The 26943-nt window shown below is 44.0% G+C and overlaps 1 protein-coding gene across 4 annotated transcripts in view; it reads left to right on the top strand.

The window, feature by feature from the left end:
• The window catches only part of LOC135909211 (uncharacterized), a 36002-nt gene extending 18596 nt beyond the window's left edge, over positions 1 to 17406 (top strand). For 2 of the 4 annotated variants that reach the window (XM_065441080.2, XM_065441079.2), the window contains 2 exons: positions 9068 to 9154; positions 17232 to 17406. In XM_065441080.2, the coding sequence (XP_065297152.1) occupies positions 9068 to 9154; positions 17232 to 17291 (147 nt within the window). In that variant the 3' untranslated portion in view covers positions 17292 to 17406. Of the gene's footprint in view, positions 1 to 8987; positions 9155 to 17231 lie in introns of all 4 variants that reach the window. The other 2 variants (XR_010566633.2, XM_065441081.2) reach the window with 2 other exon arrangements.
• Positions 17407 to 26943: the final 9537 nt, after the last annotated feature.

Raw genomic sequence — 26943 nt, 5'->3', positions numbered from 1 at the left:
CAGGGTAAGTGTATGGTCGAAAGTCACCCGAAAAAATTTGACTCATCTGTAGTTGATATCTACGTAATGTGAAGCGTTGCCCAAAGTCTAGTTGAACCCGAGCTGCCCGACACGTATGTTGTTGTTTTTGTGGCTTCAGCAAGCTTCGGCAAGTTTGCGCTCCTTGATTTCAACCCGAGTCAGCAGCCTCTTCGAGGGCATTTTGGCGGGAAGTTTTAATAGGCTCACTCACCGTGAATTGATGCGGCACGAGACAGTGATGTGCATCGAGCTGTTGTAGCCTGAGTGACTCTATACGCAACGCACAATGTAGTTTTTCTATTGTGTAGTCTTTAAAGATGTTGATGGGAAACCGAAAAAGAAAAACGAGCCTGGTAGGCGACGTGGGAATATGATGCCTACAATGCTGCCAGAGCGAAACATCACAGTCACATCAGGCGCTTCCTGCAGCAGAGAAACGATGGTGCGTCGGGGTAATTGCATATTAAAATCGTGCACTATGCTTCCAACAGCACTATGCCTCACGCGCTGTGAAACTGATAGGTGAAGATGCTTATTGCCATAGGGTTGGCGACAGCAGCTGTGAACCCAGTGTGACAAGGTGGGAGAAGTTCTTCTGGTAGCAAAATAAGAAACTGAGTGAGTGTGCGCCGACATTTTATGTGAGATTGGCAGGTGAGTACTGTGGGGAGGCTGCTGCTACCAAGCAAGGCTGCGAGCGCCATCTCAGAGACTTTGTACTTAGTCTCAGATGAGACAAGGTGAAGGTGAAGATTATTTTATATCAGATGAGACAAGGTGAAGGCTGATTTTACCATTTATTTCTTGCTGTTACAGAGGAGAGCTAGTAGCAAGAGAAAATTAGGATTGAAATGGGCATCATCTCTTTATGCAAGTATGCTGTAACAGGTCGCCCGCTGTGTAGACATCCGTACGGCATGTGAAATTTCCGCAAGCAGCAGAAAATGCCTCGTCCAGGTGATGTCCTTGGTTGCTGTAAGTTGTGTCATCGCTCAGTTTCTGGCCGTGCTGTGCATTTTATGCAAAAAAGAAACACAATGCTGGATATCGGGTGCAATTTCACTCAACAGCAGTAAAGGGCGGTGATGGCAAATGCAGTGTCACACCTCCTCACTTGTGCTGAGTTATTTGAATTACATTAGAGGAATACGCTGCATAAGCTGCAGCGGTGGCGTAGAGGTAGAGAATCCCCATCGCATGCAAGAGGACCGTGGTTCGAATCCCGGTGCCGCGCAATTTTCCACCGGATTAAAAAAAAAAAATCCGCGTGTTGATAAAATTGCACAAACAGGCCTGGACTGCAGCCTGATCCCGGTGACCAAAACCGGTAACGCACTCCCTCACCAGAGCAGGATTGGCCATTCTGGTGCAGTACTTGGCCACAACCTCCCACATGAACACAACAATCAAACTCCAGCTCTCAGTCCCCAGCATCTGCGAAGCAACTGACCACGGCGGCAATCAGACCTTCAACGCAGCAGAGGGTGCTAAGAATCCCTAGATTCGGACAGGCTGCTATTGGAATCTGAACCTGGCAATGTTTAACGCTAGGACATTATCTAGTGAGGCGAGTCTAGCATTGCTATTGGAGGAATTAGAGGGTAGTAAATAGGATATAATAGGGCTCAGTGAAGTTAGGAGGACAAATGAAGCATATACAGTGGTAAAAAGTGGGCACGTCCTGTGCTACCGGGGCTTAGTGGAAAGCCGAGAACTAGGAGTCAGATTCCTGATTAATAAGAATATAGCTGGTAATGTACAGGAATTCTATAGCATTAACGAGAGGGTGGCAGGTCTTGTTGTGAGCCTTAATAAGAGGTACAAATTGAAGGTCGTACAGGTGTACACCCCGACATCCAGTAATGATGACGAGGAAGTTGAAAGCTTCTTTGAAGATGTGGAATCAGCGATGGGTAAGGTCAAAACAAAATACACTGTACTGATGGGCGTCTTCAATGCCAAGGTAGGCAAGAAGCAGGTTGGAGACAAGGCAGTGGGGCAATATGGCATAGGCATTAGGAATAGCAGGGGAGAGTTATAGACTTCGCAGAACAGAATAAGATGTGGATATGAATATCTTCTTCCGCAAGCGGGATAGCCGAAAGTGGACGTGGAGGAGCCCGAATGACGAGACTAGAAATGAAATAGACTTTATGCTCTGCGCTAACCCTGGCATCATACAAGGTGTGAACGTGCTCGGCAAGGTGCGCTGCAGTGACCATAGGATGGTAAGAACTCAAATTAGCCTAGACTTGAGGAGGGAGTGGAAGAAACTGGTACATAAGAAGCCGATCAATGAGGTAGCGGTAAGAGGGAAAATACAGGAATTCTAGATCAAGCTACAGAACAGGTATTCGGCTTTAACTCAGGAAGAGGACCTTAGTGTTGAAGCAATGAACGACGATCTTGTGGGCATCATTAAGGAGTTTGCAATAGAAGTCGGTGGTAACTCCGTTAGACAGGATACCAGTAAGCTATCGCAGGAGACGAAAGATGTGATCAAAAAACACCAATGTATGAAAGCCTCTAACCCTACTGCTAGAATAGAACTGGCAGAACTTTCCAAGTTAATCAACAAGCGTAAGACAGCTGACGTAAGGAAGTATAATATGGAGACAATTGAACATGCTCTCGGGAACAGAGGAAGCCTAAAAGCAGTGAAGAAGAAACTATGAATAGGCAAGAATCAGATGTATGCGTTAAGAGACAAAGCCGGCAATATCATCACTAATATGGATGAGATAATTCAAGTGGCTGAGGAGTTCTATAGAGATTTATACAGCACTAGTGGCACCCACGATGATAATGGAAGAGAGAGTAGTCTAGAGGAATTCGAAATCCCACATGTAACGCCGGAAGAAGTAAAGAAAGCCTTGGGAGCTATGCAAAGGAGGAAGACAGCTGGGGAGGATCAGGTAACAGCAGATTTGTTGAAGGATGGTGGGCAAATTGTTCTAGAGAAAGTGGCCACCCTGTATACGCAATGCCTCATGACTTCGAGCGTACCGGAATCTTGGAAAAACGCTAACATAATCCTAATCCATAAGAAAAGGGACGCCAAAGACTTGAAAAATTAGACCGATCAGCTTACTGTCCATTGCCTACAAAGTATTTACTAAGGTAATTGCAAATAGAATCAGGAACACATTAGACTCCCGTCAACGGAAGGACCAGGCAGGATTCCGTAAAGGCTACTCAACAATAGACCATATTCACACTATCAATCAGGTGATAGAGAAATGTGCAGAATTTAACCAACCCTTATATATAGCTTTCATTGATTACGAGAAAGCGTTTGATTCAGTCGAAACCTCAGCAGTTATGGAAGCATTGCGGAATCAGGGTGTAGACGAGCCGTATGTAAAAATACTGAAAGATATCTATAGCGGCTCCACAGCCACCGTAGTCCTCCATAAAGAAAGCAACAAAGTCCCAATAAAAAAAGGCGTCAGGCAGGGAGATACGATCTCTCCAATGCTATTCACAGCGTGGTTACAGGAGGTATTCAGAGACCTGGATTGGGAAGAATTGGGGATTAGAGTTAATGGAGAATACCTTAGTAACTTGCGATTCGCTGATGATATTGCCTTGCTTAGTAACTCAGGGGACCAACTGCAATGCATGCTCACTGACCTGGAGAGGCAAAGCCGAAGGGTGGGTCTAAAAATTAATCTGCAGAAAACTAAAGTAATGTCTAAGAGTCTCGGAAGAGAACAGCAGTTTACGGTAGGTAGCAAGGCACTTGAAGTGGTAAGGGAATACATCTACCTAATTGGGACAGGTAGTGATTGTGGATCCGGATCATGAGACCGAAATAATCAGAAGAATAAGAATGGGCTGGGGTGTGTTTGGCAGGCATTCTCAGATCATGAACAGCAGGTTGCCATTATCCCTCAAGAGAAAAGCGTATAACAGCTAGGTCTTACCAGTAGTCATGTCTGGGGCAGAAACCTGGAGGCTTACGAAAAGGGTTCTGCTTAAATTGAGGATGACGCAACGAGCTATGGAATGAAGAATGATAGGTGTAACGTTAAGCGATAAGAAAAGAGCAGATTAGGTGAGGAAACAAACACGAGTTAATAATATCTTAGTTGAAATCAAGAAAAAGAAATGGGCATGGGCAGGACATGTAATGAGGAGGGATGATAACCGATCGTCATTAAGGGCTGCGGACTGGATTCCAAGAGAAGGGAAGTGTAGCAGGGGGCGGCTGAAAGTTAGGTGGGTGGATGAAATTAAGAAGTTTGCAGGGACAACACGGCCACAATTAGTTAATGACCGGGGTAGTTGGAGAAGTATAGGAGAGGCCTTTGCCCTGCAGTGGGCATAACCAGGTTGATGATGATGATGAGAGGAATACGAACTCTTCAGATGCGATTTTCTTTGAAACTAAGCATTTTCTTCAGATGAAACATGCACTTCAGGGTTTCAGGAATGGTAATTTAACAGTCGACATTGACATAATATTTGCCTTTAGTCTACCTTTAAGGTTACCACTCTGTAATGTTGACTTGTACAGAAATATTCTGGAAACATATTGCACACCCATGTGCACTGCCACCGATGTCTTCTCTGTTGCGCACGAACAACATGCACACACAGCTCCTTTTCTCCATTCACAGTAAATGCACTGTTCAAATATGTGCCGGTACAGTTCCTACCACAGTCATGCTGAGGTCAGCATATGAAACAAAATATTTTTGTTTGCAGTGAAAACGCAACTGCAACATTATTTAATATTTTGTTTCAGAGTGAAACCGAAATATTTTTGGCGGTTTTCAGTTCAAGGGGAAAGTTGGTAGTACAAAACAACAGACGTGAGGCAACGTCAGAATTGGCGCGTCAAACCCCTGCAGACCCCTTTGTATATGCGGACCCCTGTGTAACACAAGGGTCCACATAAGCGCATATCTCAGACAGGGATAGTGCAAGTGGTAGCCTGTCAAGTGCTCCACTAACATAAGACTGCTGCTGAGTGTACTAGCAGATCGGCATCATAGTAAAACCTAGGGCATGTGCCCTGTGGAGCTTATCATTTTGTAGTCTATGGGTACAATGCTATGCCATTTGTTGGGCGTGTTGGTAAACTGAAAGCATATTTAGCACCAGCAAACAAGGACAGAAGGGAGACGACAACACAAAGCGCATTGTGTTGTCGTCTCCCTTCCGTCCTTGTTTGCTGGTGCTAAATATGCGTACAATGGTTTATTTCCAAAGTATTATTGTGCTGCTTTATTTCCGAAGTTTTGTTGTGCATTTATGTTCTTTTATAGGCCATATGCAACAAAATTATGGACCACATAAAAAGCACTGTTTCATATAATTTAGACAAACAGTAGCCTCTGTAATCTTGCTAAAATAGTTGTTTTTCATACTTAAAGGGGAAACAATGTGCAGATTCCACGCAGTGTGGGAATCGATGTAAGCGAAGCTTTGTCTGCTGTTTGCTTTTATTGACGTTATTTGGCGGTGGTATATTGACAGCATACGACAGTCATGACGGGATGTGAAATGTTACCTTGCCTGCTCCGCTTCTGTTTGTGTTCTTGCTCCGCTCTACACTTTATGCGAGCTTTCGTCTTGTCCGGAGTAAGTGCACGCTTCAGCGCCATTCTAGGTTATAGCGTTGTAGCTCACAAAACTGCCTCCTCTATCTCTCTCTCTCTCCCTATATATATATATATATATATATATATATATATATATATATATTCCCTTGCTAACATTCTCCCCACCTTCTCACTCTACTGTTGGTGTTGTGGGTGAGCACAACGACAAATGTGGCAGCTCCTGCACAGCATTTGTGAGGGTTCATGCCTAGATAGGCGTCCAGAGGGCACTGTGCAGATGTGATGCAGCGTAAATCTTGACACGAACTTCTCTGGTCACATCTTTTTTTTGTACCAAACTCTTGTCATGTACTAACGCGATAACATTAAGGGCCCCGTGTCACAGAAAATTCAATGTCGACACCGCGGGCATCGCTTGGCAAATAATCAGTCTGAACCACAACTGCGCAGGCCCTCCACATGGCGCATACCTTGTCTTACATTCTTTACAAAGTTATTCCTCGGAATATTGAGGATGACGGCTCATAAACAAATTTCATGAAACAAAACACTGACAGCACATGCGTTTTATGTTTTTGTGACATGGCCACATCTCAACGACGTCCTGATGTGGCCGGCATTAGTGGCGTGCGTCTCAACTACGTCCTTACGTGACCTGCATTAGCGGAGTGCCAGATAACAGCAGCAGCAGCAGCGGGAAAGTCGAAGGAAGAGGCAAAGAAAGCTTCGCTTTAAAAAAACTGCACCATTACCAGTTGCTGGAAGGAACGTACTTTGTAGACTGTACAGAACCAGTTCCTGGCTCGTCTGCTTCCCTTGCTTGTGTACCATTACCTTGTATCCGTGAACAGGTACCGCTTGTCTGCTAGCCACAGAGTTAGTATACTTTGCTAGCTACTTCATGCACTGTGCCAACGCTTTTAGCACCCCCGATGTTCTTTTAATGCTAAGTAATTTCCGAGTCCAGCAAGTTTTCTCTATCTGATTCTCTACGTTCAACAGCGAATGATGCATCCTGCCTCCGCTCAAAGAAGAGTGCATTGGAGTAGCCAAGCTAAAGGTGCAGTCTGTCTTAACGCGGACACGATCTACACGTGGCACAGTTCAGCTACATCGGTGAAAATTGTATGCTCTATAGTCTAAGTGTGGCTGGCGTAGGAATAGAACATTTCCTATCACATGCCAGAGCCATTTGAACAGGATGCATCCACACACTAGCTTGGCTGACCGGCAGCCTACTGGCCTATGTACAGTTTGGGCTCACTGAAGTGAGGGTGTTGGGTTTGTGCCTTCAACAAACAAAGAAGCGCTCTCTGTGTGCTGGTGCTGCGGCAAGTACTGCGGCAAGTGGTGCTGTAGCAGACTGATTGTTGTGCTACTGCTGGTCACGTTTAAAGTGCAGGCTAAAATTTTAGCGATCGTAGCGTCTCCGGCATGACGTGTCCAACTTCACTAGCCGCTGCCTGGCATGCTGGAAACGCCGGACTCATCGATGATGATGCTGATGATGAAGTGGTGTGTGCCTTTCCCATAGTTTTATGCAATAATTACTAGAGGAAACTGGCGCTGCAATCTATTGCTACCGATTGCTATGGAAGCTGCAATCTGGCTGATTCAGGCAGCATTGGAATTATGGGAAGTGCATGGATTTGCCAAAACTTCATCCATTTAGCTTCAAAACGGCTCTGCAACTTTTTAAATTCGTCATTTTCAACAAAGTACTGTGTAATAAATAATTAAATTTACATTATTAAAATTCTCCTACAGCAGAATTCAAACACAGGACCTCTAGTGCAGAAGCCCAATATTGAGACCATCACGATACCGACGCATGCATCGTCAAGCAGCATGGAACACCTTCATGAATTTCTTGCAAGCAAGCTAGTGTGTTGAAATGCATTGCGTGTTTCAGTTTGGCCACCTTGACAGGTTGAGCGGCTAAAACTAGTAGCGATCGTGCATGTTCACAGAGTATTCTGCAGTTAGAAAAGTAAAGGTCACTTTGAAATTTAGGACAATGAAGACAGATAAAGCGTAATAAACAGAGCCACACTAACATCTGAATCCATAAGTACAAAAATTGGACAAATCCGTACTGCATGATTTTCATGGTGGCTGAACGATTGCAGTGCCAGAGTTCGCTCTAGCAATTACTGCATGAGACCCTATGGTGTTTCCCTTTGAAACAGGTGGATATTACAATGATGGCAGGGTAAAGGGGAAAAAAATGAAGCAAAAAAAAAATCAAGGCCATTCCACCCTGCGAAGGTGGCTGACCAGCGGAGCTGTAAACGCCATGGCAAGAAAAATTGTGGTAAACACTTTATTGCATCACTCATCTTTACATAAAAATGACAGTCACAATGGCTTTGTGGTTGCTATGATATAGACTGATCAGCGTACTCGCAACTGCAGACACATTCTTTGATAATGTCACATCGGTGCACATATGCCGCTGGTTGGTCGGTCGGACTGGATTGGTGTGGCATCGCAAATGGTATGTCTGCAACGTGAAACACCCAAGCCACTCCATTTTCGGTCCCAACACATCTACATTAAAATCACCTACGAAGACCACAGGGGTAGTGTCATCACAACTAACCCACACATTGTGAGTAGCCATGAACCTTATGGCACTATGAGTCATTGCATTCTTTGTTTGCTTATGGGGGTGTGATCTATTTATGATGACAGTTTTCAACATGCTGTTCTGTATGTTGTATGCGTGATTCGAAATAATGCAAGCGCTGTTCGTTTCACTTTACTGAGTGCTTGTAGCCTCTGCCTTACGGGGCTATGAGCCATTGAATTTTTTGCTTGCTTACAGGTGTATCAGTGCTTACCAAGGTATGAGCCATTGATGATGATAGTTGTGTACGGCCATAAAAATTCATAATTCACTTATTGGGAAAAATAAATACTATGTCTTTATCGTTACATTGCTTTGAAAATGTTTGCATGCGAACCAAAACCGTTGCAAACCATTGTGGATCATTTTTTGTTTGTTCCAGAGCAGAACAGGAACACAACTTTGTTCAGTAGAATGAAACCAGAACGAAAAACATTTTGTTCTGGCACCCGGGCGCCACATGCTTTCCTCTTCACACATGCTGTCAAAAATTGTTGATGTGGAAATTAGCAATCAACACAGAAACTGATTCCTGGGTGAAATTAAAATAGTAAATGCTGCGACCTTGGAACTTTTACTGCCACTGTAGCATTCTAGAGAGAGAGAGAAACAACTTTATTATGAAGCATTCTAGAGTCTTAGTCTGCAGACGTGAAATAAAAGCATGTGATTTGCATTGCATAGCCCTTTTAAGTGCAAGCTTGCTTTGTAGTGGTTCAACCCTTTTAATGAGCTCGAGGTTTAAAATGTTTTCTTCTTTTTTACAGCCTTGCTTAGACCAGTTCTGAGCTAAATTCAGAAATCGTAGCTGCACTTGTGCACTCTTAGACCAATCTGAGTATTACAGGCCGCTGTCACTGCAAGTTATTCAGCTGCCACTCGAGCCCAGACATTCCTGCACATGGCCCAGATACAGTTGAGCTGCCAGCAGAAGGTATGCAAAGGTTTGCACACTATAGTGGTTCTCAGTGAAATAGTTACTTGGTTTTCGTTTTTCAAAGGGAAGGTGCCTTGCAAAAGAAATTATATGCATCCTTCCATGCTGTAGACGTTACTATTCTTTAGCCACACTCACATTAAACCCAAAAATTTTGTTCTAGTTGACCTTTAAAGATGTGTGAGTGCTATTGTTTTAGCTTTTTGCTAACGGAAGAATAACGTCGCAGGTTTGATGGCGGAGAGAGTCATTTCAAACCTTGTGGAAAAGGAATGATAGTTCAGTCACCATGAATAAAGTCATCATTATCAACAGCAGCCTGGCTACGTCCACTGTAGAGCAAAGGCCTCTCCCATACTTCTCCAACTACCCCGGTCATGTGCTAATTGTGGCCATGTTGTCCCTGCAAACTTCTTAATCTCATGTGCCCACCTAACTTCTGCCACCCCCTGCTACACTTCCTTTCCCTTGGAATCCAGTCCGTAACCCTTAATGACCATCGATTATCTTCCCTCCTCATTACATGTCCTACCCATTTCTTTTTCTTGATTTCAACTAGGATGTCATTAACTCACCTTTGTTCCCTCACCCAATCTGCTCTTTTCTTATCCCTTTAGGTTACACCCATCGTTTTTGTTTCCATAGCTCATTGCGTCGTCCTCAATTTAAGTAGAACCCTTTTTCGTAAGCCTCCAGGTTTCTGCCTCGTACGCGAGTACTGGTAAGACGCAGCTGTTATACACTTTTCTCTTGAGGGATAATGGCAACCTGCTGTTCAGGATCTGAGAATGCCTGCCAAACGCACCCCAGCCCATTCTTGTTCTTCTGACTATTTCAGTCTCATGATCTGGATCCGCAGCCACTACCTGCCCTAAGTAGATGTATTCACTTCCCACTTCCAGTGCCTCGCTACCTATCATAAACTGCTGTTCTCTTCCGAGACTGTTAAACATTAGTTTTCTGCAGATTAATTTTTAGACCCACCCTTCCGCTTTGCCTCTCCAGGTCAGTCAGCATGCATTGCAATTGGTCCCGAGTTACTAAGCAAGCTAACATCATCAGTGAATCGCAAGTTACTAAGGTATTCTCCATTTACTCTTGTCCCCAGTTCTTCCCAATCCAGGTCTCTGAGTACCTCCTGTAAACACGCTGTGAATAGCATTGTAGAGATCGTATCCCCCTTGCCCGGCGCCTTTCTTTATTGGGATTTTGTTGTTTGCTTTATGGAGGACTACGGTGGCTGTGGAGCCACTATAGATATCTTTCAGTATTTTTACATATGGCTTGTCTACACCCTGATTCTGTAATGCCTCCATGACTGCTGAGGTTTTGACTAAATCAAATGCTTTCTCGTAATCAATGAAAGCTATATATAAGGGTTGGTTATATTCTGCACATTTCTCTATCACTTGATTGATAGTGTGAATATGGTCTATTGTTGAGTAGCCTTTATGAAATCCTGCCTGGTCCTTATGTTGACAGAAGCCTAATGTGTTCCTGATTCTATTTGCGATTACCTTAGTAAATACTTTGTAGGCAACAGACGATAAGCTGATCAGTCTATAATATTTCTAGTCTTTGGCGTCCCCTTTCTTATGGATTAAGATTATGTTGGCACTCTTCCAAGATTCCGGTACACTCGAGGTCATGAGGCATTGCGTATACAGGGTGGCTAGTTTTTCTAGGACAATCTGCCCACCATCCTTCAGCAAATCTGCTGTTACCTGATCCTACCCAGCTGCCTTCCCCCTTTGCATAGCTCCCAAGGTTTTCTTTACTTCTTCCGGCGTTTCTTGTAAAATGTCAAATTCCTCTCGACTTTTCTGTCTTCCATGAATAAAGTATTTGTCTATAAACGTTGCTCTTGATAAAACTGAAAAGTGCTCCAAGTAAATGGGGAGGGTTATTGCAGATTACTGATCATGATACAACAGTCAGGCTTGGTCCACATAAGGCTAGGCATGCTGTGCAAAGGTGTCGCTGAGATTACGGCTGGTTCTAGAGTGTTTTACCGACTCCCTGCTTCGTGTACCAGTGGCCAGAGAGGACTGAGCAAGATAAAGTGGCGGGCCCGTCCTCTGAATGCTTGAATATGTTTTCCTTTTTCCTTTGTGCCATGTACCGTACACCCAATGCAGATGATTTGTTTTTGAATAAGCTATACGATCGACTATTAGGTTTGGATAATAAAAACATATTGATAACTGGTGATTTTAATTTACCATCGATTGATTGGGAGAACCTACATTATGGCTGTTCTTCTACTGGTGATTCTATTCTTGACATCATGTTTTTGCTCAACCTTAAGCAATCGGTGACTGACTATACTCGAGGCAGTTCAATATTGTATTTACTGTTTCTCTGTGAAATATTCATTGACGGCACCATTGTAATTGAGCCTGATATTTGTGACCATAAGCTAATCTTCTTTACCTGGGATAAGGTTTTAGGTCGAACTAAAAAAACACAGTCAGCCACTGTTGTAAAGGAATTTTCTAAGACTGATGATGTCGCTATAATTGATTACCTTGACACGCATATCAAAACCTTATCACACGATGTTGAGACCTCATGGCAACTCTTTGCTAAAACCATACATTATTGTCTTGATAATTTTGTACCCAGCAGAACAATGTGTAAGCACCGTGTAAACCCGTGGATTAACCGAGAAATGATCCACATGAAGCGTAAAATTAAAAGACTATGCAAGAAGCACGCAACAATGACTCCCCAGTTTACATAATTAAAAGATAAGCTACAAACAAACTTGGCAAAAGCAAGGAAATATTTTTATACTAATACATTGACAGATTTTCTTCAAACTAACCCCCAAAAGTTTTGGTGGTACTTAAGTGAGTTGAAAACCAAGATTAGCTAAATGAATGTCGATGGTTTGGTGATAACTGACTCCTGTGCTATTGCTGAACATTTTAATGCATATTTCCAGAGTGTTTTTACTAAAACCGAGGATTATGAATTTCAGAATTCGGTCGTTGAAACTGAAGAAGTAACGAGGGAAGATGTAATACATATGCTGTTAAAACTTGATCCTAAAAAATCCGCTGGGCCTGACGCTATCCCTAATGCCTTTCTTAATCTGTACGCTGAGTATTTATCCTGATTTTTAACTGCTCTTATTAACTGTTCACCGTCTTCAGGGGAAATATTGGCTGACTGGGGTATACGCATTAAGCCTATTTATAAATAAGGTGACCAGTTGTCGTTTGAGAATTACTGTCTTATCTCTATTACAAGCAGTTCTTGTAAACTTCTCAAGCATGTTATTGCAAACTTCATTCATGAATTCTTTAGTGATAACAAGATATCAAAATTTCAACATGGATTTAGAAAAAGGTTATCTACTGTTACACAACTAGTTACAACTGTGCATGAATTTTCACGAGTGCTTGATGCATCAGGACAAATAGATGTTCTCTTTCTATATTTCTGTAAAGCCTTTGATAAAGTGTCACATGGGAAATATTGTACAAATTACAGTGCTTGGGGCAGGCACGTACCCAGGATTTTTTTTCGGGGGGGGGCCCACCACCTCCATCATCATCATCATCACCATCATCATCATCATCATCCTCATCCTCTTTTATGTCCACTGCAGGACGAAGGCCTCTCCCTGGGATCTCTGATTACCCCTGTCCTGCGCCGACCGATTCCAACTAGCGCCCGCGAATTTCCTAATTTCATCGCTCCACGTAGTGTTTTGTCGTCCTTGATTGCGTTTGCGTTCTCTTGGTGCCCATTCTGTAACCCTAATGGTCCAATGGTTATGTAACCGGCGCGCGTTACATGACCTGCCCAGCTACGTTTTTTCTCTTGATGTCAATTAGAATATCGTCTATACCCGTTTGCTCTCTGATCCAAACCGCTCTCTTTCTCTCTCTTAACGTTATGCCTAGCAGTCTTCGTTCGATCGCTCTTTGCGCGGTGCTTAACTTGCTTTCAAGTCTCTGCCCCATATGTCAGCACTGGCAAAATGCACTGATTGCACACCTTAATTTTCAATAGTAATGGTAAGCTTCCAGTCAGGAGCTGGCAGTGTCTGCCGTATGCGATGCAACCTATTTTTATTCTTCTGTGAATTTCCTTCTCATGATCAGGGTTCCCTGTGATTAATTGACCTAGGTAAACGTACTCCTTCACAGTCTCCAGTGGCCGACTGGCGATTCTGATCTCTTGTTCTTTTCCCCGGCTATTTATCATTATCTTCATCTTCTGCATAATAATATTCAGCCCCACTCTTACACTCTCCCTGTTAAGGTCTCCAATCATTTGTTGTAACTCGTCTGCATTGTTGTTGAATAGAACAATGTCATCGGCAAACCGAAGGTTGCTGAGATATTTGCCGTCGATGTTTGCTCCTAAACTTTCTCAGTTTAGTACCTTGAATTCTTCTAAGCATGCAGTGAATAGCTTTGGAGAAATTGTGTATCCCTGTCTGACCCCTTTCTCTATAGGTATCTCCCTGCTTTTCTTGTGTAGAATTAAGGTAGCTGTAGAACCTCTGTAGATATTCTTACGCGAAGGACGAGTCAGTAAGACGAGAAACTATTTACAGATTATATTTACAACAACGGTTGCAGCGCTGACTGGTTAGATTCACAGCTTGAGCCCAGTTCGTTCTTCCTCCTCTTTTCTGGAGTGATGGAGCCCACGCGCCTCGTTCAAACAAACAAAAACCACACGCATATAGCAATATTTTCCAAGCTTTTTACGTAAGCGTTCTGTACTCCTTGATTTCGTAGTGCCTCTATGACTGCTGGTATCTCTACTGAATCAAATGCGTTTTCGTAATCTATATAAGCCACGTAGAGAGGGTTATTGTACTCTGCGGATTTCGCAATAACCTGATTGATGACATGGATGTGGTCCATTGTAATGTATCTCTTCCTGAAGCCAGCCTGTCCCCTTGATTGACAAAATCCAGTGTTGCCCTTATTCTATTGGAGCTTATTTTGGTAAATATTTTATATAGTACTGGAAGCAAGCTAATTGTCCTATAATTTTTCTATTCTTTAACGTCTCCTTTTTTGTGAATTAGTATAATGTCTGCATTCTTCCAGTTTTCTGGGACCCTTGCAGTTGATAGACACTCCGTATAAAGAGCCGCCAGTTTTCCAAGCATTATGTGTCGTCCATCTTTGATTAAATCGACTGTTATTCCACCTTCTCCTCCCGCTCTTCATTGTTTCATGTCTTGCAGAGCCCTTCTGACCTCATCGCTAGTTATAGGAGAGTTTCTGTATCATGTTCATTACTGTTTCTAAGTAAGGTATCGTGACTCCTCTGGGTACTGTATACAGGTCAGATTAGAATTTTCCCGCTGATTTTACTATATCTTCGATATTGCTGATGATATTATCCTTCTTATCTTTTAGTGAATACATCATAATTTGTCCTATGCCAGGTTTCTCTCTTACTGATTTCAGGCTGCTTTCATTTTTTACGGCTTCTTCAGTCTTTCTCATGTTATAGTTTCGAATATTAGTTATTTCGCCTTGTTGATCAGTTTTGACAGTTCCGCGAATTGCGTAATGCTGTGCGGCCACCAGTCCCATACAACCGCATAGAGCGCAGGACTCTGCGATTCTAGACGTACTGCGCTCACCGCGAAAGGTGAGAAAAACACCCACATAAGCACAGCAGAGAAGTGGCTACGTGAGGAGGTTTGACCGATAACTGTAGAAGCTTCATTTAAAACAAGTGATTGTTCTCCACTTCCGGCGTCGTTTTCTCTACTTCCTTTTTAAATAAAAAGATGTTGATCCATAAATATTCTCATAAACAACGGTTGACCTTCTTATTATTCGCTTTTCCTTGCAGTTTGGTTGTTCCCTTGGCTCTCTCCCTTAGTAGATCGCTTAATTTCTCAACTCCTTGCGATTTTTGTTTCCAGTTGCCAATTTTGCACGAGAAGTGCTATACAATTAGGGAAAGACAGACGAGGTAACCGGTGACAGTCATCTTGCTTATGGGTTTAAGGGTTATTGCAGGGTTTCATGATGGACGCTCTTTCACATTATTTTATTTCCCACCTTATCTAAACTATATCACGTGTATATGGTTCCGGGCATCTGCTAGCATCGCGGCGAGCCGTAACTCAAGGAAATAATGAAGCAAAGGGAAAAATTAAACGCAATTGGCATTTTCTCCGGCCGCAACTCGTTCCACGAGAGTACAGACCAGCTGAGTAACAGCCGCATCCCTTTCCTGACCAGCCTAAACAAAGAAGGTTGAACTAACAAAAGCAACAGCTATGATGCGCGTGGCGGTTGAATAGATGGCGACAACTGAACGCATCTCGACTTAATCGCGTGGGTGCGGAATCTATGAGAAAACTGTCCTTCGCATTACAAGAGATGCCGCTAACTACCGCCATGTAAAAGGAGTGAAAAAGGCAGCATAATGCTGACTGATGAATAGCTGCCAAGTCTCAACATTATCTGGCGGCGCTTTAGGATTGTTTGAGGAGTGGTGGCGTGGGTGGGGAGGGTATGCCATTTGATTTCGGGGGGGGGGGGGGGGCGGGCCCCCCCGGCCCCCCCCCCCCCCCCTGGGTACGTGCCTGGCTTGGGGTTACCAGGAAAAATAGTTAAATGGATTTGGGCTTATCTTCACAATAGACAACGGTATGTTGTAATTAATGACTCATCATCTGCTGTTCTCCATGTCACGTCTGGAGTTTGTTTTTTGTTTTTAATTTATGGTAATGACTTGGTTGATGTTATTCCTGAAAATGTGTCTGTACATTTGTTCGCGAATGATTGTATCATTTTTAAACAAATTGTATCACCGAGAGATCACGTTGAATTGCAACATGCACTGAATGTTGTTGACGACTTGTGTAAAAAATGGGGCATGCAACTAAATACTCAGAAAACAGTACTACTGCGTATCACCAGGAAACTAAATCCTAGCCAGTTTTGTTATTCCCTTAGAAACAATAGTATCTCGATTGTAGGCAAATATAAGTACTTAGGTGTCACCCTCACAAGCAACTTAACTTGGTCAACCCACATTTCTGATATACAGTGCACATCTGCACTACGTAAGTTATGGTTCCTTAAAAGAAAGCTGAAATTTGCACCTTCGCAAACAAAGCTTTTAACCTGTAATACCTGTGTTCGTTCTAAGCTTGAGTATGCTTCTATCATTTAGGATCCTTATTTAAAGAAAGATATGCAACTTGAACGTATTAACAGAAAGGTTGTTAGGTTTATATTTGGCAAATATTGTAGACTTTATTCCCCATCCAACCTAATGCAATTAAACTGTATTTCTACTCTAGAAGCCCGCAGAAAGTTTAGTCGCCTTTCGTTTCTCTATGATTGTATGTTTGGTAACATAAGAATTGATTGGCCTGACAGTATAAAACCCCTAACAACACGACACACCATGGCCATGAATTTGTACTAACCCCAATATTTGCCCGATCAAAATCTTTCAAATTCAGTTATTTTCCTAGAACTGTGGAAGATTGGAATTCATTGCCGTCTGATATTTTTGGTTCCAATAATTTTCTCGCCGAGTTGGAGTGCCACCTTCTCTCTTAAACTTTCTTTTTTTCCTTTATTTTCTTTCTTGCTTTTTGTTGTCTGTTGTTTTGTACATTTATGTTGGATGTAACCCACACCTGCTTGAGCCACCACATTGGCCTGCAGTATTTTGAAATAAAATAAATGGTCTCTATGCCTAAAGCATGTTGCGCTATGGCGCCGCGACTAAATAACTAAATGGACAAATGCAATACCTTCGAAATAAATGTAACTACAAGCTTTATTTTGATCTTTCAGTGCTGCCTGCAAAACTGTCATTGCATTAAAGCCTTTATTACGTCAGGGCAATAGTGTGCTGATAGTGTTAGCTTTTCTGCCACACCGCTTGTAGTAATCAGCTCGGTAGCTTCACCTATAGTGCAGTGCTAAGACTGACTGAAAACCTGTTGAATGTGAAGAGGCACTGCCAATCACAGCACTTTTGTCTTTGCAAGGGTAAGGGTGCTGTTGATACCACAAGTTAATGTTGTTGGTGAGTGACAAAGTACTGTCTTTGTGTGCAGTGTCTATTGGCTTGGGAGGCCACCCTGCGGAATATGACTGCACGATCCTGCTCAACCTAACATGCCCATCGGAGCTGCAGAATATTCCCAACCTCTGCAACACAGTAGCTGAAAGAAATGTCTTGTTTTGCATAGCTTCTCTTCAGAAAGCATAAATGAACATATTTATTGTTGTTTTGGCTGCCATTTCGTTCTGATGCTAATATGAATGCACCTTCAAACAATTTGCAAGTTATATTTGCACAAGCCAACTTTTGATTTAAAGGGGCCTTGACACGGTCACCCAATTATCTTTAGTTCTAAATTGTTACTGATAGTAGAGTAGCCACTATTGTTAAGCTTGAGAACTTTCTCAAGCTCAAAAAAAAAAAGAATAAACATAAGAAGAAATAAAAACGACAGGACAAGGCACTTATTTGCAACTGAAAAATTTATATATATTTATAATATAATTAAATTAATATAATTAATTAAATATGTTATAATTTATATTTTACATATATATACACAAAAACGTGATCACGCATGCAGACCAAAGCAGAGGTAACAAATCAAAATAATAACTGAGCTAACCATCAAGAAAAGTAAATTCGTTATCGTGTAGCAACACAGAAGGGTGGTTGATGCAAGCATCTCCTCTTTTTCTAACATCATAGGCCTCTGCTAATTCTCGCATAATCTAGTTATTGCTTTAAAAACAACCTGTTTCGTTAAACACGGCATAGCACTCACACTCTTTACAATGGGCAGCCAGATGTTGTGCCTCCGATGATTAAGCCATGCATGGTGCTCTCTTATATGTGCGTTGATGGAGTGACCAGATTGGCCCACATACACGTTCCAACATCTCAACAGAATCAAGTATACAATGCCTGAAATTCCAAAAACTTTTTTTGTTTACATGTACATTCAGGGGGACTTCTAAGCACATGCAAGCAAAGATGTTTATTTCTTGCTGAAAACAGGACGTCAACTTTACACCTCACATCTGCGGGCTTTAGTTCATGAGCTGTCCTATCGAATGACAGCAAAATTTTTTTCAGATCATTTTTGTGGCTGTGTGGCTTTTGCTCGACGCCTTTCATTACGTCACTGAGCACATGCTGGTGGGCGAGTTGGTTATGCACGTTATGCATTTGGCACCTTCGTTGTAATCTTTCATTACATGTTAACATAAACTGATCTGATAACATTCTGTGGATAGCCAGCCTGTTCTAATTTGTTGACTTTATAATGTAAACTGAATTTAATTAGACCTTGACACAAATTTTTTAATGATTTCTCTTTTCACCAGTTTTGAGTGGCTTGACCTGTAATCAAGGATAGGCTTAACAGAATAGTTAATACCAGTAGACGTCATACGCTTAAAAAACCAATCTGTAATCGAGAAACTGCTGCTTGGTTTTCATGGGGCAAGTAAAAATTTTAAGAAGTTTTCAAATATGTACAGCATTACGGGAGCAATTATCAGAATTATTGAACACTAGAAAATCATCCACGTATATATATATATACAATCTTCACAAATCAAGAAATATGACATTGCAGCTCTGTATTAATCATGCCTAAAAAGATTGTACTCAATATCAGAGTGACTGACATGGAAGTTCCAGAATGTTGAACATAAAGCCCTTTGCCCCAAGACACAACGGTAGTGAAAGGAGAGCAACTCGGGAAAGCTTGGGACGAAAATTTCGCTATTCAAGCAAATACATTCATCATCATTATTCACTGTGATGCATTTCCTCGCGCAGGCCAATGTCTTGAGTATAGCCATTAATTCACTGTGTGGGATAAAATAACATTACTAATCCACTGCAACATTTAGGATTATGTTTTCAATAACTTCCACCACCGCTTCGGAGTTGCTAACATGATAAGGATCCAAAATTGTCAAATGCTTCAGGTTCTTTTGCAGATATTGTGAGACTATGCTTTGCCACATGTCCCTGTCAGACAAAATGGCACTGAATGGCATATCAGGATTGCGGGTTTTTATAGAAAAAACTTGTGAGGGTCAGAGTGCTTCGCAATTTTGAAAGCAGAAGCTAAACATTCAAAATTTGTGCCATCTAGAATAATAATTAGCACATCCTTGTAGACAAAGAACGTTATTTATTAATCTTATACGAGGGTACTTTATCAGAAATAGCTTCAGCAGTGCTTAATAACTTGGTGCTTGTTCATCAAAAAACTTGTGCGAGAACTAATCGCATGACGACTCTTGGCACTAATGTGTTTAGCATTGAATCAGTATACCAACGCAACAGAGTGCCACAGTCGAAAGAGTTACGTATGAAGCGTGCAGTGCAGCGAGATTCTTTTGCGCTTATGGATGGATGGATGGATGTATGTATGTTATGAGCGTCCCCTTTGGAACAGGGCGGTGGGCTGCACCACCATGCTCATGCTATTATACTGCCTTATGTCCTACCTAGGTTAAACAATAAAATAAAGAAGAAAAAAAAACACTATGAACTCCCACAAACAAATTTTCTGATCCCCTATTGCGAACTGTACTTTTGTACGTCTCCGTTTTTTGTCGTTTCCCTGCTTTTCTTCCACCAATCCTCCAATCGCCTCTTACAAATCCCTATTGCGGACATGTTTACTTTTCCACTGCTCTCGCTGAACCCAAGGGCTTCAAGGAGGCCAGCGGTGCTTAAATCGACCGCTGGGTAGACGTCTTCACATTCTAATAAAACATGCTCCATCGTTTCCCTAGCTTTACCGCAGCAAGCACATGCTTCTTCTTCCTTCTTATATCTCGCTTCGAAAAGCAATGAGCGTCCCTTTGAGGTATTATAAAGTGTTTCTTTCCTGATTTCGTTTTTTCTTCTTAAGTAGTTACTCATGGCAGATTTCTTTCCCATTGCCGCCACCCACGAGATTATTTTTGGCCTCCCTGACTTTCCGCTTGACGTTATGTGTTGCTGTGTTGCCCCCCCTACAGCCCGCATACTTGCTGGTAAGCTTCCTAGTTCTTTTCCTTCACTGTGAATCAATGTTTTTCCTGTACAGATACCTCAACACTCTCACAGCCCATTTACTTTCTTCCATATTCCTCAGTCATTCTTCATATTCAATTTTACTGCGAGCTTCCCTCACTTCAAAGCTAGTCCAGCCCACATCACCCTGCACAGCTTCATTTGTAGCCTTCCCGTGAGCGCCAAATGCAAGGCGACCCACTGACCTTTGGTTCACATCGAGTCCCGATTGTACCCCTGATTTAAAGCAAACAACCACATTTCCAAATGTAAGTCCTGGAACCATTACACCTTTCCACGTACCTCTGAGCACCTCGTACCTATTGTATCTCCATAGCGCTCTGTGCTTCATTATAGCTGCATTCCTCTTCCCCTTCACTGTTATTGCTTTTTCCTGTGTTTCCATATATCTATTGCCTTCGTTTATCTATATGCCAAGGTATTTATATTCTGTTACCCGAGGTATTTCCTGGCCCTTTTACCTAAGAACACACCGCGCCATCTAGCAGTACTGCCACGAAGCTTCCGAACTGCATGGTGTGCAGGTGCGTGCAAATGCCGAGAAATGTGTCATGTGGCAACCGAGCTCCTCTTTCATGCTTGTATCTGCACACGCTATGCCATCTACTGGCCCTGTCAACAAGTCTGTGCATGGCCTGCGGGATGAGAAGCGGGGCATGCTGGTGCCTGCGAATGCTGAGAATTCTTTCCTTCGTTGCTGCACACTCAATGGCATCTACTCAGTGACCTAAGTTGGTGGGAGTTTCATTGGAGAGCTGCACATACCCAGTGAATTTGTGGTACAGCTCGTAAAAGTGGGATTTACATAACAGGACCAATTGTCGATTCAGCCAGTGGGTGAACATGACGTAGCTCAGTGCTGGCAAATGTCACCATACACAAAAACACGGCAGACTAGCTGCTAGTGGCGTGATTTGTTGCACCTCATCTGCGTCGCAGTATTCTTTCGAATGAATTATCGGCGATTTGTTCCGTCATGTGAATTGAGCTATGAAGTGTTGCCATGAAAGAGATTGGACACCATGGGAACTGCGAAAAAAGCAAAGAAAGTATGATGGATGAATATGTAGCGCACTACTATGTGCCACAATGGTCCAGTCACAAAAGACAACACGCCCAGCATGCCGACGGTGCGCAAGCAGTGGAATCGGTGGAATCTGGTTTCCGCCTGATTGAGCGGGCTCAGCTAAAAATGTAATTTGTAGTCACCAGGCACTTGCATCTGTCTGGTTTTTATTCACCCACGAATTGGTGACTCCGGACTTCGCGTCATTGCTCTCAGCTGCTTCCCTGGGCCTACTGCCGCGTGGAGCTCGAGCCCCACTGACTTCGTAGTCCGCCTTTTATCCAGTCAACCATGGCCTCGGATTCTCTCAATCAAGTACTGCTGTCAGCACCGCTACCTCACGATCCCAAGGTCTCCACTCTTAAGCTCCCGGAGTTCTGATCGACGGACTCGGAACTTAGGTTTATTGCCGCCGAATCCTTGTTCTGTTGCCACCACCTCAGTTCGCAGTTGACCAAGTTCGACCACGTTGGAGCGCTTCCACCTACTACTGCTGCGATTGTTTGCGATTATTGCATTGCATGCAAGCCTTGGCTGGAGGCCTGCCTTCAGTTGACAGAACACTCCTCCAGGAACTTTTCTTCCTATGCCTTCCCCAGCAGATACGCATGATCCTGACTGCGTCTTCATTCTCGACCTAGGAGCCTCTGGCCCAGTCGGCTGACAAGATTATGGAAGAGTACGCATTTGGGCTGGTTGGTTCATGATTACGAGCAATAAAAACAGCACTAAATGACAGGACGAGTGAAGGGACACAGACAACAGCGCTGACTAACAACCAAAGTGTCTTTATTCTTTCAGTCAGCATATATATGCTCCGCCGCTATCCTAAACCACAGAATCGACAGAATTTGGCATGCGCAGGGGGATTGCAATTAATGCGATAGGAAGGCAATCTCCTTCGGAAGGAGAGAAATAGAGGGAAGGCGTACACATGCTTCGCCGCTAACTTGAATGTGGAAAGCTTCAGAAATAAGGCGTGCGCGGTCATCGCGGTATTTTGACAGGTAGGTCACATCGTCGAAAGACGGCTTGCAGCCGCATTTATTAGCAGCGAAGCACGTGTAAGCCTTCCCTCTATTTCTCTCCTTCCGAAGGAGATTGCCTTCCCATCGCATTAATTGCAATCCCCCTGCGCATGCCCAATTCTGTTGATTCTGTGGTTTGTGATAGCGGCGGAGCATATATATGCTGACTGAAAGAATAAAGACACTTTGGTTGTTAGTCAGCGCTGTTGTCTGTGTCCCTTCACTCGTCCTGTTGTTTAGCGCTGTTTTTATTGCTCGTAATCATGAACCAACCAGCCCAAATGCATACTCTTCTGCAGTTTATTTCTTCTACATCGGGCTCTTTTCCTTCGTGTGTGCCTTTCTCATGTTTCCGTTCAGTCTTTTTCATCAATTTGCTCGCCACCGCAAATTGTAGAGCTAGCCTCTACACTTACTCGCTCTAGCCCTCTTACCTACCGCTGGAAGTCGCCGTGTTGTTCGGGGGACTGACGCCTTCAGAGGGCCACATAAAGAGAACATGCCGAATTTTGCGCTCCGAAGCATTTCGACAGGTATGCTTCTACACCGACTGCTTGCAGGTTGTGAACCAGAACGAGCTGCATTTCCACAGTGTTCAGAACTTTCTTCAAGATTTGCGAATGGCGTCTCAGCAGACTTCCTGTGGGGCAACTCGGTGGTTCGACTGCCTAGGAGAGGACGTAGGAATCCGGGGCAAAGCCAAGAGGTAACGACATTCGGGAATGCCTCAAATTCGAACAATGTTGCCAATCTACTCAAGCTTGGTCCTAAATTTTGTGAGCATCCTGCTCTGGACAAGACAGAACTGCTCAGCCTCGTCAGGACAGGTGCTGGTAGAGCAAGAACAGATGAAGCTGACAGATGCATCAGAGAAGGTGTCGACTGCCTGCCCCAGCAGGTTAAAAAAGGCAACACAGTTCGGCTCGGTACAGCAGTGACCGTCCTTTGCAATGCGGGGCTCAAGCTGCTCATATCCGACAAAGAAGGTGGTTTTGTCGTGATGCCTGGTGGCTTGTACAAGAGCAAAGCAGATTCGGCCATTCTAGGCAACTTCAAGGAAGTGCATGGAGTGGCTCCTGCGAAAGTGAAAACAAGGGGTGTTCAGCTCTGCGAAAAAGCCAGACTCTCCAAGCTGGCCTGCAATGGAACCAGTCTTTCTGTGTTTTTCAGCGTCAAGACGCACAAGGAACTGTGCCCGTTTCGGGCCATTGTTTCTGAGCGCGAAACCTGGCAACGACAAGTGGGAGTGTTCCTGCAAAGGTTTTTGTGCCTCCTCGACATCGATGACCCCTTCCTCATAAGGACGCCAGGTACTGTCTCCACCTTCCTCCGTGAGGAATGTCCAAAGGCTGTCCGAGCCTTTTCTGTGGACATCAAGGACTTATATTACTCCTTGCCTCAAGATGTATGCATTGAAGTCGGCCATTGCATTGACAAATATGGTGCTCTTAGGTTTCAGAATGCATGTGGTATCAATGTCGACAAGTTTTTAGAGCTTTTAAGGTTTTGCATGCTTTCCACTTTCGTTTCAATGGACGATAAGCTTTTTATACAGAAGAAAGGTGTGTGCATCGGTTCATGTATAGCCCCTGTTCTTAGTGACATTTTATTAGCCAGCTATGACCGCAATCTTGTAACTAAGCTCAGCCAGACAAGCACTGTAAAAGTGATGCGATACGTCAATGACTTTTTAATTTTTTACAATACTAACACTACTGATGTGCAGCATGCTGCTACTATATTTGACTTGTTCCGCATAGTTTTAGATTCTTTTGAATTGACCATGGAGCATCCGTCAGACAACAAGCCTCGTTTCTTAGACTTGGAGCTATCGTTCTCAAGCAATCATGTATGTTGAGGTTACGCTCCTCGGTCTCATAAGAGCCTTCTCCCATTTTCGTCCGCTCACTCGAAGATAGTCAAGCGCGGTATAGCAAGATACTGCATGAAGGCGGCCCTCATCCGGTCTTATGACCACCAAGTGGATGTAAGCTTCAAAAAGCAAGTAGCCAGGCTCAAACTCGCAGGTTTCCCAGTACCGCTTTTGACCAGCATCGCTGAAAGCCTTGCAACGAACCTTAAAGGAAAGCAGTCGGCAGCTGCTCTATCCGAGAATCGCTCACGGCAAATGGTTGCGGGTATACCATATGTTCACCAGGTTGCACACAATCTCAAAAAGGTTGTCAGCAGGGCAGGCGTCAGGTTGCTGTTCACTGCCAAAAATAAGTTAGGTAGCCTGTGCCATCAAGTCAATCGGGTAACCAAGAACAACAAAAAAAGTTGTAAAAAGCAGCACAGACAGAAGTTTGTTGGTGATTGTTGTGACTATGTGGTTTATAAGATTCCTCTTTCATCTATGTGTTTTTATATTGGCCAAACGGAGCATCAATGACCGCATGCGCGAGCACTCAAACAAATTTCAAAAACGAGCAAAAGATAGTCAGTTGTCACTGCATTGCAATGAATGCGGCTGCAAGCCATCTTTCGAAGATGTGACCTACCTGTCAAAATATCGCGATGACCGCGCACGCCTTATTTCCGAAGCTTTCCACATTTGTGTTAGCGGCGAAGCATGTGTAACCCTTCCCTTTATTTCTCTCCTTCCGAAGGAGATTGCCTTCCTATTGCATTAATTGCAATCCCCCTGCGCATGCCCAATTCTGTTGATTCTGTGGTTTGAGATAGCGGTGGAGCATATATATGCTGACTGAAAGAATAAAGGCACTTTGGTTGTTAGTCAGCGCTGTTGTCTGTGTCCCTTCACTCGTCCTGTCGTTTAGCACTGTTTTTATTGCTCGTAAAGATTATGGATGTTGGTTTTCCCTCCATGGCCACAGTTCATCGCCTGCCTGACCCTCCGTCCCAAGGCACAGCCCCTAGCGACAGCCATGCATATCTCCTCGAAGCTAACGAAGAGCTCGCACGGCAAGTAGTCCAACTGACAGCTGACAGCCGCGCTCTTCATCACGACCTTGCCGTCCCAGCCACCCGTTGTGCTTTGCTGGTACCACCGTTGCTATGGCTCTCATGCAAACCAGTGCCGCTAGCTCTGCTCCTACATGGGAAATGTTTGGGCCGAACTCTGACGGTGACCACTGTTCCCGGCCCCAGATCCAGTCGCCTTTTTCACGTCACCGACTGCATCACCAAAGTCCGCTATCTCGTCGACACTGGCACCGAGATTTGCTTCCTTTCTTATACGTTGGCTGAGCACCGCCATCCTCCCAACTCGTCTCCTCTCACTGCAGTCAATGCATTGACCATCCGGACGTACGGACAAAAGTCGGTCACTCTTGACATCGGCCTCAGACATACGTTTTGCTCAATCTTTGTCATCGCGACCGTGCGCCAGCCTGTCATCACAGCTGACTTTCTTTGGCACTACAAGTTGGTTGCCGACAAGCAGCCCAGTGCATCTTGGACTCCAAGGCGAGCTTAACCGTCCAAGGAGTTTCCTGTTGCGCTCCACCACTTCAGCTTCTCTAGGCGCACATGGCCATTCCCGACTCATGGTCAGTCGTTTTTGCCGAGTTTCTGGACGTCTTCCGACCCTCCTCCTTTCAGTCCGCAGTCGCTCACAGCGTGACACATCATATTATCATGACTGGCCCACCGGTGTTTGCCCGGGCTCATCGCCTTGCGCCAGATCGTCTGTCTCCAAAGAAGAGTTTGGACACATGCTTGACCTTGGCTTCATTCATCCTCCTCCAATTCGTGGGCCTCGCCACTCCATGTCATGCCCCAAGAAGATCGGCGCCCCCTGCGGCAATTACTGTGCTCTCAACAAGGCCACTGTCCCGGACTGGTACCAATACCTCGCATTCAGGATACGTTGGCACTGTACCCCCTGCACGATTCTTTAGCAAGGTCGGCCTGTTGTAAGCCTACCACCAGATTCCTGTGCAATCCTCATCCCAAGACCGCTATTATAACATCCTTTGGCCTGTTCGAATATCTGCACATGCCTTTTCGGTCTTCATAATGTGGCCCAGACCTTTCAGCGTTTCGTTGACCAGGTATTACGTTGCTTGACGTGCTGTTTTGCCTATCTTATGACATCCTCATCTACAGCACCACAGCCAAAGCTCGCAAGCTCCATCTACGTCAAGTGCTCGCAAGACTCTGCAAGTTTGGTCTTGTCGTTAATGTTCCAAAGTGTGCCCGTTCAGCGTTATGGAGTTGGATTTCCTTGGCCTTCGCATCACTGCACACAGCATTCATCCACTCCTGACCCGCATCACAGCCATCTGTGAGTTTTTCTCAGCCATCCACCACCAGGCAACTGCCTGAATTTCTTGGCCTCCGCAACTATTACTGTCGCTTCATTCCTTGCTTCGCCAATATATTGCAGTCTCAACACGACCTTCTCTCAGGACACCGAATATTCCCGTGGCCTGGAACAACACCACTGAGCACACGTTTAGAGGCACCAAAGAAACCATTGCCGGTGCAATGCTCCTTGTCCACCCCAAATTTGATGCCCCAGCATCTGTCATGGCTGATGCATCGGACACCACTGTCAGTGCAGTCTTGCAGCAGTTTGTTGCTGGTACTTGGCAGCCCATCGCCTTCTTTTCTAAGAAGCTGGTGCCCCCCGACCATCGCTACAG

The sequence above is a fragment of the Dermacentor albipictus genome, chromosome 9 (genome assembly GCF_038994185.2).
Source record: "Dermacentor albipictus isolate Rhodes 1998 colony chromosome 9, USDA_Dalb.pri_finalv2, whole genome shotgun sequence".
Lineage (NCBI taxonomy): Eukaryota > Metazoa > Arthropoda > Arachnida > Ixodida > Ixodidae > Dermacentor > Dermacentor albipictus.
This window is presented reverse-complemented; position numbering and strand designations above follow the sequence as displayed.